Below are 16,017 nucleotides of genomic sequence, written 5' to 3'. Positions count from 1 at the left end.
AATTAAATCAGAAGAGTTTCCGGCTCAACATTCGGAAGAACTTCCTGACCGTTAGAACGATTCCTCAGTGGAACAGGCTTCCTCGGGAGGTGGTGGGCTCTCCTTCCTTGGAGGTTTTGAAACAGAGGCTAGATGGCCACCTGACAGCGATGAAGATGCTGCGAATTTAGGGGGAGGTGCTTGTGAGTTCCCTGCATTGTGCAGGGGGCTGGACTAGATGACCCTGGGTGTCCCTTCCAACTATTCTATTCCAACTATTCTATAATTCTAAGTTCAGTATTGTCTTTTCAGACTGGCAGCGGTTCTCCAGGGTCTCAGGTAGAAGTCTTCCATGCCACCTACTACCTGGTCCCTTCAGCCAGTTTGGTGTGGTGGTTAAGTGTGTGGATTCTTATCTGGGAGAACTAGGACTGATTCCCCACTCCTCCACTTGCAGCTGCTGGAATGGTCTTGGGACAGCCATAGCTCTCACACAGCTGTCATTGAAAGGGCCGCTTCTATGAGAGCTCTCTCAGCCCCACCCACCTCACAGGATGTCTGTTGTGGGGGAAGAAGATACAGAATCACAGAATCATAGAGTTGGAAGGCACCTCCGGGGTCATCTAGTCCAACCCCCTGCACAATGCAGGAAACTCACAAACACCTCCCCCTCAATTCACAGGATCTTCATTGCTGTCAGATGGCCATCCAGCCTCTGTTGAAAAACCTCCAAGGAAGGAGAGCCCACCATCTCCTGAGAAAGCCTGTTCCACTGAGGAACCTCTCTCACGGTCAGCAATTTCTTCCTAATGTTGAGCTGAAAAGTCTTTTGATTTAATTTCAACCTGTTGGTTCTGATCCTACCTTCTGGGGTCACAGAAAACAATTCCACACCATCCTCTCTATGACGGCCCTTCCAGTATTTGAAGATGGTGATCCTATCACCTCTCAGCTGCCTCCTCTCCAGGCTAAACATGTCCAGTTCCTTCAGCCTTTCCTCATAAGGCTTGGTCTCAATATAGGAGATTGTAAGCTGCTTTGAGACCCTGAGGGTGGTTTCACACAGATTTGCTCCGACCTAGCTCCACCACCTATTTGGATTAAAAGTTCATGATCACATGAGCACATTTGCTCTCCGAGCTGCACCCGCTCTCACTCTGTCTCCTATCTGCAAAAAAGTTACCTGCATTTTCCTGGTACCGTCCCCCTGAATCAAATGTAGGTCGCATAATCGGCTGCTGTCTGAATGCCCTGGGGCGGCTCATAAGCGGAAGAGCTGTGTGATCGCGCCGAGCCGTTTCCGGCAAGGTCGGGTTCCCCACCCCCCTCACCCCTCTCTGAGGTGCGGTTGTCCGCTTCTCCAATTGCCCACACACACAGGGGCTTTTTTAAAAAAGACAATTCTTTCTGCATTGGGTCCGTGGTTGAGCCGGGCTAGCAGTGTGAATGGGCAACTGCTACCAGGATCCTGCCGCTTCAGCAGGGGCTGTCTGCCCAAAAACGGTTCACACTGAAGCAGATTTTTTCACAACAAGATGAAATCGTGTCAGTTTCACAGTGTGAAACCAGCCTGATTCAGAGAGAAGGAAAGGAAAGGTCCCCTGTGCAAGCACCAGTCGTTTCAGACTCTGGGGTGATGTTGCTTTCACAAAGTTTTCACGGCAGACTTTTTATGGGGTGATTTGCCATTACCTTCCCCAGTTATCTATCCTTTCCCCTCAGCAAGCTGGGTACTCATTTGACCGACCTTGGAAGGATGGAAGGCTGAGCCAGCTACCTGAAAACCCAGCTTCCACCAGGGATCAAACTCGGGTCGTGAGCAGAGCTTAGGACTGCAGTACTGCAGCTTTAACACTCTGCACCATGGGGCTCTTTCAGAGAGAAGGGCAGGGTATAAAACTGTAGTCGTCTTCTTCTTTGGTGATGCCAGGGATTGAACCTGGGACCTTCTGCATGCAAAGCAGAGGCTCTTCCACTGAGCCACAGTCCCAAACTGCGTTTCCAGCTGTATGAAGGAAAGATAGGGGTATTCTCTCCTCGTGGTCATTCTGCATAAGGTTAGGTCTAAGAGTGCCGGCATGAGGGTGGCGACAAGGCAGGAGATTCGCTGTTGGAGGGAGCCATCACCAGCAACGTAATGACATCATTGGTGACATGCTGACGTTACTACAGGCACAATGTTTTCATTGAATGCTGGGGCATCCTGACGTTACTTCCAGTCGTGCCAGAATGTTAAAACAAGTATCATAAAGCGCTTTTCAAGAGCAGAAGAATGATAACCAAGTTTAAAAGAGATGTCCCTTAATTAAAATCCTGCGGTAGGGGCCAGGTGAGCCTCAAAGGGAAGGGCGTTCCACAGGCAAGGGGTCATCACTGAAAAGCCCCCGTTCCTTGGTCCCACATCTGAAGGCAGGGCTATATAAAAAGGAGGGGCTGTGGTGAAGAAATCTTATTTATTTACTTCACTGCCTTTCTCCACAGCAGAGAACTAAAGAAGCTTACGCTGTTCTCCTCTTCTCTATTTTCTCCTCACAAGAACCCCGTGAGGTAAGTTCACCCAGAAAGGTTCCACGGCGCAGCAGGAACTCAACCCTGGATCTCCAACCACTGCATCACAGTGTCTCACAGCTGGCAGTGCGAGAAGAGGCGGTTCTTTAAGTACCCGGGTCTCTAGCCACGCAGGGCCTTAAATGTGAGAACCGACACCTGCACTGGGGCCTTGCAAGGGCAGAACAATGTGAGCAGTGCGTCACTGAAACACTCCTCTGCACCAATGTTCCCTCTAATCTGCAGAGTTTTGTGAGCAGAAATTCTACTTTGTGAGCGACTGGCATTAAAGTTGTGGACTACTGCATAAATTAGTGGGCTCTGGGGTCATCCTTCCTGAGCTAAGACAAAAATGTGTGGACTGGAGGCTAAAAATCTGTGAGCTAGTTCACGCTAACTCCACTTAGAGGGAACATTGCTCCACACAAACACACACACATGTGGAGCAGCAAAACCAGTAATTTCTGTTCAGACTTCTTCAAAAATGTGTCCTTTTGGAGGGGGGAGGGAGATAGGGCATGAAGTGTAACAAAAATGGGGGGGGGGCATTTAAAAAAGCAGTGAATTCCTTTAAAGCTTTAAAAAAATCAGTATTGTTTTTATTCCTTTTGGTCTACAGCAGAAAATTTAAGCTCTGTTTTCCAGTTTTCAGATATCTGAGCCGACGGCTCGTTCTCTATCTTGGAAACTCACATTATAATAGTCCTTCATTTCTTCTTTCATTTTAGGGACGTCAAGCAACAAAGACCAAACTTCGCCTCTCAGCTGCAGCGGGATTCCTTTATAAATTCTCCTATGAAACTGGAAATCGGGAAGGGGGGGGGGGAAGAGGAGAAGAAAATAAATTACCATTAGCAAAAAAGCAAACCGGAAAAGATACCACAGGACTGCCCTGTCATTTCTACAGAACAAGGGGCTGTAACCTGGAAAGGAAAGAAATGGCATTAATTGTCTAGGTGGAGAAGAAATATGGGCACTGACGATTGCAAAAAATATTAAATGACTATTGATGAAGGTTAAACCAGACAGGTGCCACAGCAGAATTACAACAAAACATCCGGAAGACAAAAGTAATGGCTACTGAGGAATTACACAAATGTAAGGCTGATGATGAAGACACTGAAATTGTTCCAAGATTTTCTATTCCAGGGGTGGCCAAAATTGCTTAATGTAAGAGCCACACGGAATAAATGTCAGATGTTTGAGAACCACAAGACATGAATGTCAGAGGAAGGAGGGAGGGAGGAAGGAAATAGATGGGGGAGGGAGGGAAAGGTGGGAAGAAAGCAACTTTAGCTTCAAATGTCTTCTCCAAGCCAGCTGATGTGAAGGTGTGGGCTTCAAGATCCTCACAATATATATATTTTTAATAAAAACAAGTTTATTTCAATAAATCAGATTAACATTCAGGATCATAGTCAACATAATAATCAAAATTATAATCCAACAAAGCCAGCTAGTCACCAATAAACATCCAAAGGAACCACGAGTACAAACAGTGCAAAATCAAATTAAAAAATGAATTAATGCCAGACCAGTATATTATATGCAGTTGAACCAAAATTCCCACAAGAAAAATAATCCAGAAAAGGGGATCACTTAGCTAAAATAGTTGAAATACATATGCAAGAGCCATATGTGGCCACCCTTGTTTTATTCCTCGGCTCCATCATCAACTGAAAGGGAGACTGCCGCCCACAAATCAGAAGGAGGTGGTGGTGGTGGTGGTGGTGGGGGCTACCATGAAGGAAAACAGGGCTGCACTTAACTGTAACCATTATTCATTGGGTGGCCTTCTATGCAGGCACACATGGGACTGCCAGGGCTTTTTTTGGTAGCAGGAACTCTTTTTCATATTAGGCTGCACCCCCCTGATGTAGCCAATCCTCCTGGAGCTTACAGCAGGTTCTGTAAGAAGAGCCCTGTAAGCTCCTGGAGGATTGGTTACATCAGGGAGGTGTGGCCTAATAGCCAAAGGAGTTCCTGCTACAAAAACATCCCTGGGCACTGCACAGTCGTGGGAAAGGCACCAAAAGGAAGTAGCAAGCTTTAAGAAGAACTTTCTCAATCCCAAGAGTGCCCCCTGCACACCATATTGAGGATTTTCCTAGCTAAATATCATGTGACCGTAAGAGGAAGCACTGTCCCCTCAGTTCTCCCTTCGCCACACACACGAAGGGACAGTTCTCTGGAAGCTCCTCCCCTGCCACAAATTTTATGAGTCTTTAATGGTAGCAGGAATCCTTTGCATATTAGGCCACACCCCCTTGATGCAGCCAACACTTCTGGAGCTTACAGGAGGCCCTGTACTGAGAGCCCTGTAAGCTCTTGGAGGATTGGCTACCTCAGGGTGTGCGACATAATATGCAAAGGATTTCCTGCTACAAAAAAGCCCTGGACTTTAAGGTGCTACTGGACTCTTGCTCTTTTCTACTGTATTTTCAGGCCACCATTCCTCCACAGAGCGCTGGGCAATACAGATGGCTCCCTCTTACTCCGTTTTATCTCCAGAACGACCCTGTGAGGTAGATCAGGCAGACAGAAGCTAGCCCAAAATAATCCAGAGAACTACATGGGGAAGTAAAGGTTTGAAACTGGTTCTCCCTGACGCTGGACTGACAATATAAGTTGTCACACCACACCGACTCTACGAATGAAGAAAAGGAATACATTAAGGGGTGAATTACGTGTACTGAATTAGAAATTGAGAGGATTCTGACAAAGCTGAAAAGCGCTGAGGCGGCTGAAGACAATTAGCTTCTACAGAACCCTTGCACAGTTTTGCAGACTTTCCGGAAAGCGACTGACATTCGGGTTTAATTCTTAAAAAACAGGAAGACCGTCTTGTCCCAGACTGATGTTACAAGATCCTGGCTAAAAAAAAAAAATGAAACATCGAACTAGATTAGGATTCCCCTATTGTCTGTCTCCGATTTTCAAAGGCAGAGAAAATCCTATAAGCTGTCAAAATAGTAAGAGAGATCTCTCCTTTGAAGGGAGGAGGGAAAAAAAGTCATTTCTGTCACCGGCTTAGCAATACAAGTGAGAGCACGAACTGAATGCCTCGGTGTGTTTTCTGTTTGGTTTGGTTTGGGAGCCTGAATGGAAAAGAGAGAGAGGCAATTTTAAGGGAAGTTAAGCCTGTGACGGTTTTATTTATTCAAAACATTTCTGTGCTGCCTTTCTACCCAATTTAGGGTCCCCAAGGTGATGAACATTTATATATAGAATATTTAACAATTGAACGTGCTCATGCTATTTAAAAAAACCCATTAAAACATTTGAAACAGGGAGGAGAGGCCTAATAACGGTCAGTGAGAGAATGCCTAACAAAACAAAAAGCGGGTGGTTGGTTCACAAGGGAAAAGTGATTCAGCTCTGCAGAAGTGACTCAGCTGTGCTAGGGAAAGGAGCTGGGACAGAACTGCTGGCGAGGCAGGTATGCTGGCCTCAAGCCAAGTCGGGCTGTAAAGGTCAATACCACTACTTTGAACTGGGCCCTGGGGAAAACTGGAAGCCAGCATAGATGAAAACAAGACTTGGCCGATATGGGATGCTTTCACATACACCAAATAAAGACCAATAAGGTGCCAAGTTCTGCCAGAGGGAGCGTAAGAAAATGGGAAAGTGTAGAGAGGAACCGAGAAGGCACTAGCTCTGCAACTACCACAGCCACAACTAATACCTATCACAGCCAGTGAAGAGCCTCTCCCCGCATGGAACTTCAGTTCACAGATTTCTTTGTGAACCAGGGCTAAGGAGTGTAAAGGAAAGCAAGCTGTTGCTCTGTTGTAGGGCCTCCCAGATCCAAGTCAGGAAACTCCTGAAGATTTGGATGGAGCTTGTTGAGGACACAGACCTTAACGGGGCACAATGCCTTAGGGTCCACCTTTCAAAATATCCATTTTCTCCAGGGGGAAATGTTCTCTGTAATCTGGAGATAAACTGTTATTCCAGGGGATCCCCAGGTTTGGGGAGGAACGGTGGCTCAGTGGTAGAGCATCTGCTTGGTAAGCAGAAGGTTCAATCCCCGGCATCTCCAACTAAAAAGAGTCCAGGCAAGTAGGCATGAAAAACCTCAGCTTCAGACCCTGGAGAGCCGCTGCCAGTCTGAGTAGACAATACTGACTTTGATGGACCGAGGGTCTGATTCAGTATAAGGCAGCTTCATATGTTCGATTCCCAAATAATACTTTCAAATTTGATCAATATCCTGTAGTTTGGGGGGAGGAATGGTGGCTCAGTGGTAGAGCATCTGCTTGGTAAGCAGAAGGTCCCAGGTTCAACCCTTGGCATCTCCAAATAAAAAGGGTCCAGGCAAGTAGGCGTGAAAAACCTCAGCTTGAGACCCTGGAGAACCGCTGCCAGTTTGAGTAAACAACACTGACTTTGATGGGGTAAGGGTCTGATTCAGTATAAGGCAGCTTCATATGTTCAGGTCCCACTTGGAGGCTAAAGATACAAAAAAACCAGTGGAGCATTAACGAAATGCCACTCAATAAAGAGAATTCTAACTATGAAATCCCGTACAAAACTTGGGAGAACAGGAAGCTGTGTCCAGACTGGCTGCGGGAGAGGGGAAAGACTGTCAAGTTCCCACTTCTCCAATAAAAATGACTCTCCATATGTTTGGATAAGCATTTATTGTAAGGCAGGATACACTAACACACAGCCAGTGTCGGAAGTGGCGCACAATAGCACAGGTTCAAGGGTCTCGGCAAGGGTCGTTAGAAGCGTGCCTGAATTTAGGGTGCAAAGACAGTTCAAATTTAGTGGCTATAGGTCACGCACACACACTCACTACCAAGCTTTCTACACAACATCCCAGGAAGGGAGTTGTGATCTTGGCACCAAGTAGATTCCCAGCTCCTAGGAGGCAAGCAAATTAACTTTCGTTTCTGCAGCAGTCTAAGCATTCTATCCATACATTTCACTGACTACATCAAAGAAAGAAGTAGAAGAAGACTGCAGATTTATACCCCGCCTTTCTCTCTGAATCAGAGACTCAGAGCGGTTTACAATCTCTTATATCTTCTTCTCCCCCCACAACAGACACCCTGTGAGGCGGGTGGGGCTGAGAGGGCTCTCCCAGCAGCTGCCCTTTCAAGGACAACCTCTGCCAGAGCTATGGCTGACCCAAGGCCATTCCAGCAGCTGCAAGTGGAGAAGGGGGGAATCAAACCCGGTTCTCCCAGATATGAGTCCGCACACTTAACCACTAAAACCAAACTGGCTCTGAAAAACAGATAATGGCAAGGAAATTGACAAAGACCTGAAGGATGACTTCCCCTCTGAGCTTTTTCTGCAGTGGAGTGGTAAAGAGAGCAGTCAGCAACATCTGTTCAAGAGTGATTGCAGAATCTGAGCTCAAGGCTAGCTGGTTCATGGACCAGCACTCAAGAGGTACCACAACTCCAAGTAATGAGCGGGAGACGCCTCTTCAAGGGAGGGTCAATCGGAAACGGTAACACATGCTAGCGTTCTTGTCGAGGAAGAACTTCCAGAGGTTGCAAAGCAATTTTTCCTGACGGAATCACTGAAAACGCTAGCACTTTAATTCATCCAGTGGGAGTGGGTGGATCGTCTTTGAAGCTTCTGAAGCTGGAAACTGACATGCACACATGGAAGTGAAAGGACTGGGAATTTTGACACGAGTTGTATCTGACTGTTGAAGAGAACTCTATATAAGAAGAGTAGTATCATTGAAATATATGAAATTTTGGACACAAGAACTTAATTGTAAGCTGTTTCTGCTTCAAAAGAAGTTTTGCATAGGATTTCATAGTTAGAATTCTCTTATTGAGTGGCATTTTGTTAATACCCCACAGGTTTTTTTGGGGGGGAGGGTATGTTCTTGCTCCTTTTTGTGGTACTCTAGGGCAGGGGTCCCCAACTCCAGGGCCAAGGACTGGTAGTTTCCAGCCAGGCCACGCAGCCTCGCCGCCCCCCTCCCCCGGTGGCACCTCCTCCTCCCATTTTCACCATTTTAAGGCTGGGGAAGGGGCCGTGAAGTGCCTCTGGAGAGCCAGTTTAGTGTAGTGGTTAAGTGTGCGGACTCTTATCTGGGAGAACCGGGTTTGATTCCCCACTCCTCCCCTTGCATCTGCTAGCATGGCCTTGGGTCCGCCAAAGCTCTGGCAGAGGTTGTCCTTGAAAGGGCAGCTGCTGTGAGAGCCCTCTCCAGCCCCACCCACCTCACAGGGTGTCTGTTGTGGGGGAGGAAGGGAAAGGAGATTGTGAGCCGCTCTGAGACTCTTCGGAGTGCAGTGCAGGATATAAATCCAATATCTTCATCTACCTCACAGGGTGTCTGTTGTGGGGGAGTGAGATAAAGGAGATTGTGAGCCGCTCTGAGACTCTTCGAAGTGGAGGGCAGGATATAAAACCAGTATCTTCATCTACCTCACAGGGTGTCTGTTGTGGGGGAGGAAGGGAAAGGAGATTGTGAGCCGCTCTGAGACTCTTCGGAGTGGAGGGCGGGATAGAAATCCAATATCTTCATCTTCTTCTTCTCTCAGGCCAACCCGATCAGCTGATCAGCAGTGGGGGGGTGGGCCTGGGAGGTGCTTCACAGCCCCTTTTCCCGGCCTTAAAATGGTGAAAACAGGGGGCAGCGAGACTGTGTGGGGGAGGGGGGGCAGCAAGGCTGCGTGGGAGCGGGGGAGGAGGAAACGGGGAAGGAAAAGGAGGCGAGGGAGAGGCCAAATTGGGTGCCCCCACCCTGCCGGCCTGAGACTACGGCGGGCGGCCCGGCCCCAGGGTCGGTCCACGGGGCCAAAAAGGTTGGGGGCCACTGCTCTAGGGTAACTAACCCATTTGGAGGCTGGCATCCCTACTTCTGAGTATCAAAGAATTATTCCCTCTCCCCTTTGGAAACACTGGGCAAAAGCAAGAGATGATTTGACACTGATGCCCTCAATACATTCTAAATTAAATCCAAACTGGCCTGGCAGCTTCCCCCCCACCTCCTTTCTTCCCACTCGAACAGCCGCTCAATCACTAAGACAGTCCGACAGCACGTCGCTGGAGAGATTTGAATGTGAATGTGATAAATGGCGTTCTTATTCAAAGCCTCCTGAAAAGTTATGACCACACCTGGTCAAGGCAGGCTTAAGCACCTGCAGTGATTGATGGCTTCCTACTCCGTCCCTTGCACGAATGTAGTTGAGAGGTGAAAGTATTAAAAAAGCAAAAAAGAGCTGCAAGGTCTAAGGTGGAGAAGCAGAGATGTTGCCACCAATACTCCCTCGAAGCTGCAGAGTCTTGTGAGCAAAAATTACACTTCATGAGCTACTAGCATTAAAGTTGTGAGCTACTTGCAAAAATTAGTTTGCTCTGGGGCCACCCTTCCTGAGCTAACACAAAAATGTGTGAGCTGGAGGCTAAAAATGTGTGAGCTAGCTCACATTAACTCAGCTTAGAGGGAACACTGGTTGCCACCCCATGCAAACAGAAATGCAGGATACAGTAATATTTTATTTGGGAGGAGGGATATGTCTTCAGTAGAGCATTTGTTTGGCACACAGAAGGTCCTAGGTTCAATCCCTGACATCTCCAGTAAAGATCAGCTAGTAGGTGATGCAAAGGACCCCTAAATTGAGACCCTGGACAGCCACTGCCAGTCTGAGTAGTATAAGTTCCAATTCATAAGAATATACATAAGAACATAAGAAGAACCCTGCTGGATCAGACCAGTGGTCCGTCTAGTCCAGCATCCTAAGAACCTAAGAAGAGCCCTGCTGGATCAGACCAGTGGTCCATCCAGTCCAGCATCCTAAGGACATAAGAAGAGCCCTGCTGGATCAGACCAGTGGTCCATCTAGTCCAGCATCCTAAGGACATAAGAAGAGCCCTGCTGGATCAGACCAGTGGTCCATCTAGTCCACCATCCCAAGAACATAAGAAGAGCCCTGCTGAATCAGGTCAGTGGTCCATCTAGCCCAGCATCTTAAGAACATAAGAAGAGCCTTGCTGGATCAGGTCAGTGGTCCATCTAGTCCAGCATCCTAAGAACATAAGAGGAGCCCTGCTGGATCAGACCAGTGGTCCAGCATCCTAAGAACATCAGAAGAGCCCTGCTGGATCAGGTCAGTGGTCCATCTAGTTCAGCATCCTAAGAACATAAGAGGAGCCCTGCTGGATCAGGTCAGTGGTCTTATGTGATTTTGTGCAGTGGGTGGCTTGCTGGCCTTTTGATTGTTCAGGGGCAGTCAAGGAGAGCCCCAAGTGATCTCTACCCAGTCCAAGCAGGCCTCACTCACCCGGGGCTCTCCTTCCTTGTATCGGGTTGCTTTTGGCTGGGGGGGGGGCAGCATACGCTAATGAGTTATGCTAATGAGCTCCACCACCTATTTTTCTTCAAAACAACCCCTGTTCAAGTGTAAAGGAGATAGAGACACCAAAGCAAGTTGTCCAAATCATTTCAACAAACCTTACATTCCTATCTTGTGCGACTTCTCTTTGGTACCCTGTTCCCACATTTCATTTTTAAAAAGCCGTACGTCCACGTGAAAAGAAACAACCTTCTCCAAAGACATAATCTGTAAATTCTGATAATGGTTCATCAGATGCCTTTCCCCTCTATTTTATAGAAGAGTTTTAAAACACCTTCAATGCTTTTGTCAATATTTGCGTCCCGAGTCGGGGGGGGGGGGGAGGGGAGGGGAGAGCTGACAGAGAGAAAGGGATTGTGGGGAAGCGATGTGGGGAAGCGAGAGGGAGAGAGAGTGACAGAGGGAATGGATAAAGAGTTAAACAGATTTTCTAATAGGAAGCTCCAGACCAGAAAGGTCGTATCGCAAATTGGCAAAAGGCATTTCATCCGCAAGGCTCTTTGTCACGCACAAAAAGTAACACACCTACCACTGAACGCAGTGGTTGCCTTAGTGAAGGGGAAATAAGTTTTAAGTAGTATATCAAACAGGAAAATGGTGATTTTAACACCTGCCTGAAGTGTCTCAAGTTTTTGACAGTCCAAAAGTTTCATACTGACCTTTTAAAGAAAAACCTATGCACCAGTTCCTGTTTGGTAACTGTGTTAATCTGAGGCAGCAGAAAGAAACTGGAGTCTTTGAGGTGCGTTGAAGACTAAAAAAGGGTTTCGTTCCACTCAGGGCTTATTTTTTTGTAGCAGGTACTCCTTTGCATATTAAACCACAGAACGCTGATGTAGCCAATCCTCCTGGAGTTTACAGGGCTCTTAGTACAGGGTGTACTGTAAGCCCTTTCAGGACTGGCTACATCAGGCAGCGTGGCCCAAAATGCAAAGAAGTTCCTGCTACAAAAAAAGAGCTCTGGTTCCACTATAAGACACTGCGGAAGAGAGCCCACTCCACGGATCTGATGAAATGCTGGAAAAAAACCCTTGTTCTTTGGTGTGCAAACTGGAGAGCCAGTTTGGTGTAGTGGTTAAGTGTGTGGACTCTTATCAGGGAGAACCAGGTTTGATTCCCCACTCCCCCACCTGCAGCTGCTGGAATGGCCTTGGGTCAGCCATAGCTCTTGTAGGAATTGTCCTTGAAAGGGCAGCTGCTGTGAGAGCCCTCTCAGCCCCACCCACATCACAGAATGTCTGTTGTTGTGGAGGGAGATAATGGAGACTGTGAGCCACTTTGAGACTCTTTGAAGGGCGGCATATAAATCCAATATCTTCATCTACCTCACAGGGTGTCTGTTGTGGGGGAGGAAGGTAAAGGAGATTGTGAGCCGCTCTGAGACTCTTCAGAGTGGAGGGCGGGATATAAATCCAATATCTTCATCTACCTCAAAGGGTGTCTTTTGTGGGGGAAAAAGGTAAAGGAGAGTGTGAGCCGCTCTGAGACTCTTCGGAGTGGAGGGCAGGATATAAATCCAATATCTTCATCTACCTCACAGGGTGTCTGTTGGGGAGGAAGGTAAAGGAGATTGTGAGCCGCTCTGAGACTCTTCGGAGTGGAGGGCGGGATATAAATCCAATATCTTCATCTACCTCACAGGGCATCTGTTGTGGGGGAGGAAGGTAAAGGAGATTGTGAGCCGCTCTGAGACTCTTTGGAGTGGAGGGCAGGATATAAATCCAATATCTTCATCTACCTCACAGGGTGTCTGTTGTGTGTTGGGGGTGGGGAGGTAAAGGAGATTGTGAGCCGCTCTGAGACTCTTTGGAGTGGAGGGCAGGATATAAATCCAATATCTTCATCTACCTCACAGGGTGTCTGTTGTGGGGGGGGGGAGGTAAAGGAGATTGTGAGCCCCTCTGAGACTCTTCAGAGTGGAGGACTGGATATAAATCCAATATCATCATCATCATCTCCATGCCTTTTCCGTCATAGCACCCATTTTATGGACTGGGCTTGTCCATAAACAAGAAGGAAGGTACCATCTTGACTGCCTTTCCAAGATGTTCATGGGACTTGGTTTTCCAGCCTTCTGAGAAGTTGCCTATTTGAAAGTAACACAGAGACTTCTTGCCCCATGGGGATATCCTGACCACCCGTGGCCTGAAGGACGTCTGTTTTGCCTCGACCAGGGCCAGGGCTTTCTCAGCTCTGGCCCCTGCCTGGTGGAATCAGCTCCGTATGGAGATCTGGGCCCTACCTGAGCTACTACCAGAGGAGAGGAGAGGAGAGGAGAGGAGAGGAGAGGAGAGGAGAGGAGAGGAGAGGAGAATTTCCTAACCTGCAGCTGGCAACCATAAATGGGACTTTTCTGCCTAATACAGCCCACTGAAAGACACACACAGGCATGCTGCAGACGGGGGATCCTTTTGGAAGGTAAACTGAATCTGTAATGGGAAGCGCAGAAACTGAAAAATATTTATACCCTGCTGTTTGAAGCAGCTTGCAAACAGGACTTAAGGCAGGGGTACCAAATTCATTTGTTATGAGGGCCGGAGCTGAGATAAATGGGACTTTGCGTGGCCAGGCCATGGGTGTCATACAATGTAATGCCAGGTAGCGGAGATATAAACTTTACAAAGGGCATGAACACAATTAAAGATATTATTTTTTAAACTTAAACTACAAACATGCTTAAAACTCTTGCAATATTTTAATATGGAAAAGTGGGAGAAATAGTGAGATCCGGCAATGCAATTAAAAAAAATACAAAACATCAAGAAAAAGCACAAGGATCACAGCAGAAACTAAAAACATAAAATGCTCTGAGTCTGGGAAAACACAAAATGGCCGGGCATTGCAAGCTTCTTCTCCTCCGCCCCCTATCTACTCAGATTGGCAATGGCTTTCCAGTGTAATATCTCACTTTGGCTGTGGCTTCCCGGGTTAGAGTATTCACTAGGCACCGGTTCTCAGGTCCATTCAGCAAAGACAAGCTGGCTCAAAGCATGAACCCTTTATATGCAAGGACACAACTCCAGGAAGCATGAGCATCAGCTGGCCATAGGAATACTGAAAAATGAAACTAAGCTCCACTCCATTAAAACATATTGCAGCATAGACAAAGTTGCAAGGAAAACATGGAATGGATTTTCCATTAAGGTCTGTATTGTAAAACTGTAGAACCGTAGTGAGCAATGGGGCAAGGCTGGGGTTTACGGTTGCCAGGAGAGCCATTGCCATCCTGAGTAGACAATACTAACCTTGATGCGCCAGTGGTCTGATTCAGTATAGGGCAGCTTCATGGAGGAGAGCTCTGCTCACAAGAGGGCCCCTGGCTCAGCGGTAGAACATCTGCTTGGAATGCAGAAGGTCCCAGGTTCAATCCCCAACATCTCCAGTTAAAAGATCTGGCAGTAAGTAGGTGAGGAGAAAAACCTCAACATAAGAGAGCTCTGCTCACATGAGTGGCCCTGGCTTAGTGACAGAACATCTGCTTGGCACGCAGATGGTCCCAGGTTCAGTCCCTGGCATCTCCAGTTAAAAGATCTGGTCAGCAAGTGAAGCGAAAGATCTCAGCCTGAAAACCTGGAGAGTGCATATGAGAGCTCTGCTGACAGGAGGGGCCCTGGCTCAGTTGGCAGAACATCTGTTTGGCATGCAGAAGGTCCCAGGTTCAATCCCCAGCATCTCCAGCTAAAAAGAGCAGGTTAATGGGTAATGCAAAAGACCTCAGTCTGAGCTCCTGCCAGTCTGAATAGACAATACTGTCTTTGTTTATTTGTCTTACTCCATCTTACCCCACGGAAAGACAAATGTGGTTGATGTATTCATCGAGGGAGGAAGGAAACAGATGCCTAAATCCCCTTTAGTCTCTGCTGATGTTTGTAGAGAATGAGGAATTCCATCAGTTTGCCAACAGCGTGCATGGTGTTTGCAAATCTCTAGACTCGACGCTGGGTGTGGATTTTTTTCTTTTAGAGAATCCTTTACACAAAGCTTCACAGGTTTCTTCTACTTTGGTACACAAATTTCCATTCCCACTGTGCAGGTATAAATCAATATTTCCTACCTGCGGTGATAACTTTCTGAAACAGAACCGCTAACTCCAGGAAAGAAATGTCAGATTCTTTGCAAATGCATCATTTAAAGGAATGGCATAACAAACAATAATAGTGATTTTTTTAAAAAAGCAGTCATGTATGTGGTGCTTAATTTACCAGTGCTGCCTTTAGTACATGCAACCGACCATGAGAACACCAAACTTTTTTACCTTTTCGGTGTTCTTGTACTTTTCCCAACTTTTCAGCATCTTCAGCCATTTTGTCGTTCTTTCGATTTCAAGATATTTTTGCTGCAATACAAAGCCAAGTATCCATTAGACTCTTCAGAGACAGACAGAGCAATATAACGGTCATTTAACTTCATAAAATTACTACTAAATCTCTTAATTCCAGTAAAAATATTTTAAAGATGCATATAAGGAACACACATCTTCTTTTTTGGTGTGTTTGAATACAACAGCTGTTCATGGCCCATGTCCAGGACTTTTTTTTGGTAGCAAGAACTCTTTTGCATATTAGGGGACACACCCCTGATGTAGCCAATTCTCCAAGAGCTTACAGGGCTCTTCTACAGGGCTTTCTGTAAGCTCTTGGAGGATTGGTTACATCAGGGGTGTGTGGCCTAATATGCAAAGGAGTTCCTGCTACAGAAAAAGCCCTGCCCAGGTCTGGTTTACTTGAGAAACAGTATATCTATTGGTTCAAATAGTATGTCGACTGACAAATAGCATGTTGGTTGACAAATAAGTGATATTTAGGAAATAAAAAGGTAAAGGTAGTTCTCTGTGCAAACGCCAGTCGTTTCCGACTCTGGGGTGACGTTGCTTTCACAACGTTTTCACAGCAGGCTGTTTACGGGGCGGTTTGCCATTGCCTTCCCCAGTCATCTACACTTTCCCCCCAGCAAGCTGGGGACTCATTTAACCGCCTTCGGAAGGATGGAAGGCTGAGTCAACCTTGAGCCAGCTACTGAACCCAGCTTCTGCCGGGATTGAACTCAGGTCAATTTAGGAAGTACTTTTTCTAAAATGTTAGTCCCGTTAGGCCTATTATTAAACCTTGAACTGAACTATAGCTTTAAGAGTTCAGCATTGCAACAACTGAAAGACAGA

At 46.9% G+C, this 16,017-nt stretch overlaps 1 protein-coding gene and 1 non-coding gene across 3 annotated transcripts in view; both read right to left on the bottom strand.

Annotated features, from left to right (window-relative positions):
- The window catches only part of USP6NL (USP6 N-terminal like), a 267,261-nt gene that overhangs the window by 57,939 nt on the left and 193,305 nt on the right, over positions 1 to 16,017 (bottom strand). For both annotated transcript variants that reach the window (XM_060245943.1, XM_060245942.1), the window contains 2 exons: positions 15,115 to 15,195; positions 3,220 to 3,327 (listed from right to left, as the gene is read on the bottom strand). In XM_060245943.1, coding sequence (XP_060101926.1) covers positions 3,220 to 3,327; positions 15,115 to 15,195 — 189 coding nt within the window. The remainder of the gene's footprint in view (positions 1 to 3,219; positions 3,328 to 15,114; positions 15,196 to 16,017) is intronic.
- Positions 1,898 to 1,969, bottom strand: TRNAA-UGC (transfer RNA alanine (anticodon UGC)). The gene has a single exon. It is a non-coding gene; the product is annotated as a tRNA-Ala (tRNA).

Source organism: Heteronotia binoei, chromosome 8, assembly GCF_032191835.1.
Source record: "Heteronotia binoei isolate CCM8104 ecotype False Entrance Well chromosome 8, APGP_CSIRO_Hbin_v1, whole genome shotgun sequence".
Taxonomy (NCBI): domain Eukaryota; kingdom Metazoa; phylum Chordata; class Lepidosauria; order Squamata; family Gekkonidae; genus Heteronotia; species Heteronotia binoei.
The sequence above is the reverse complement of the archived record's forward strand: the minus strand, read 5'-3'. Positions and strand labels throughout refer to the sequence as shown.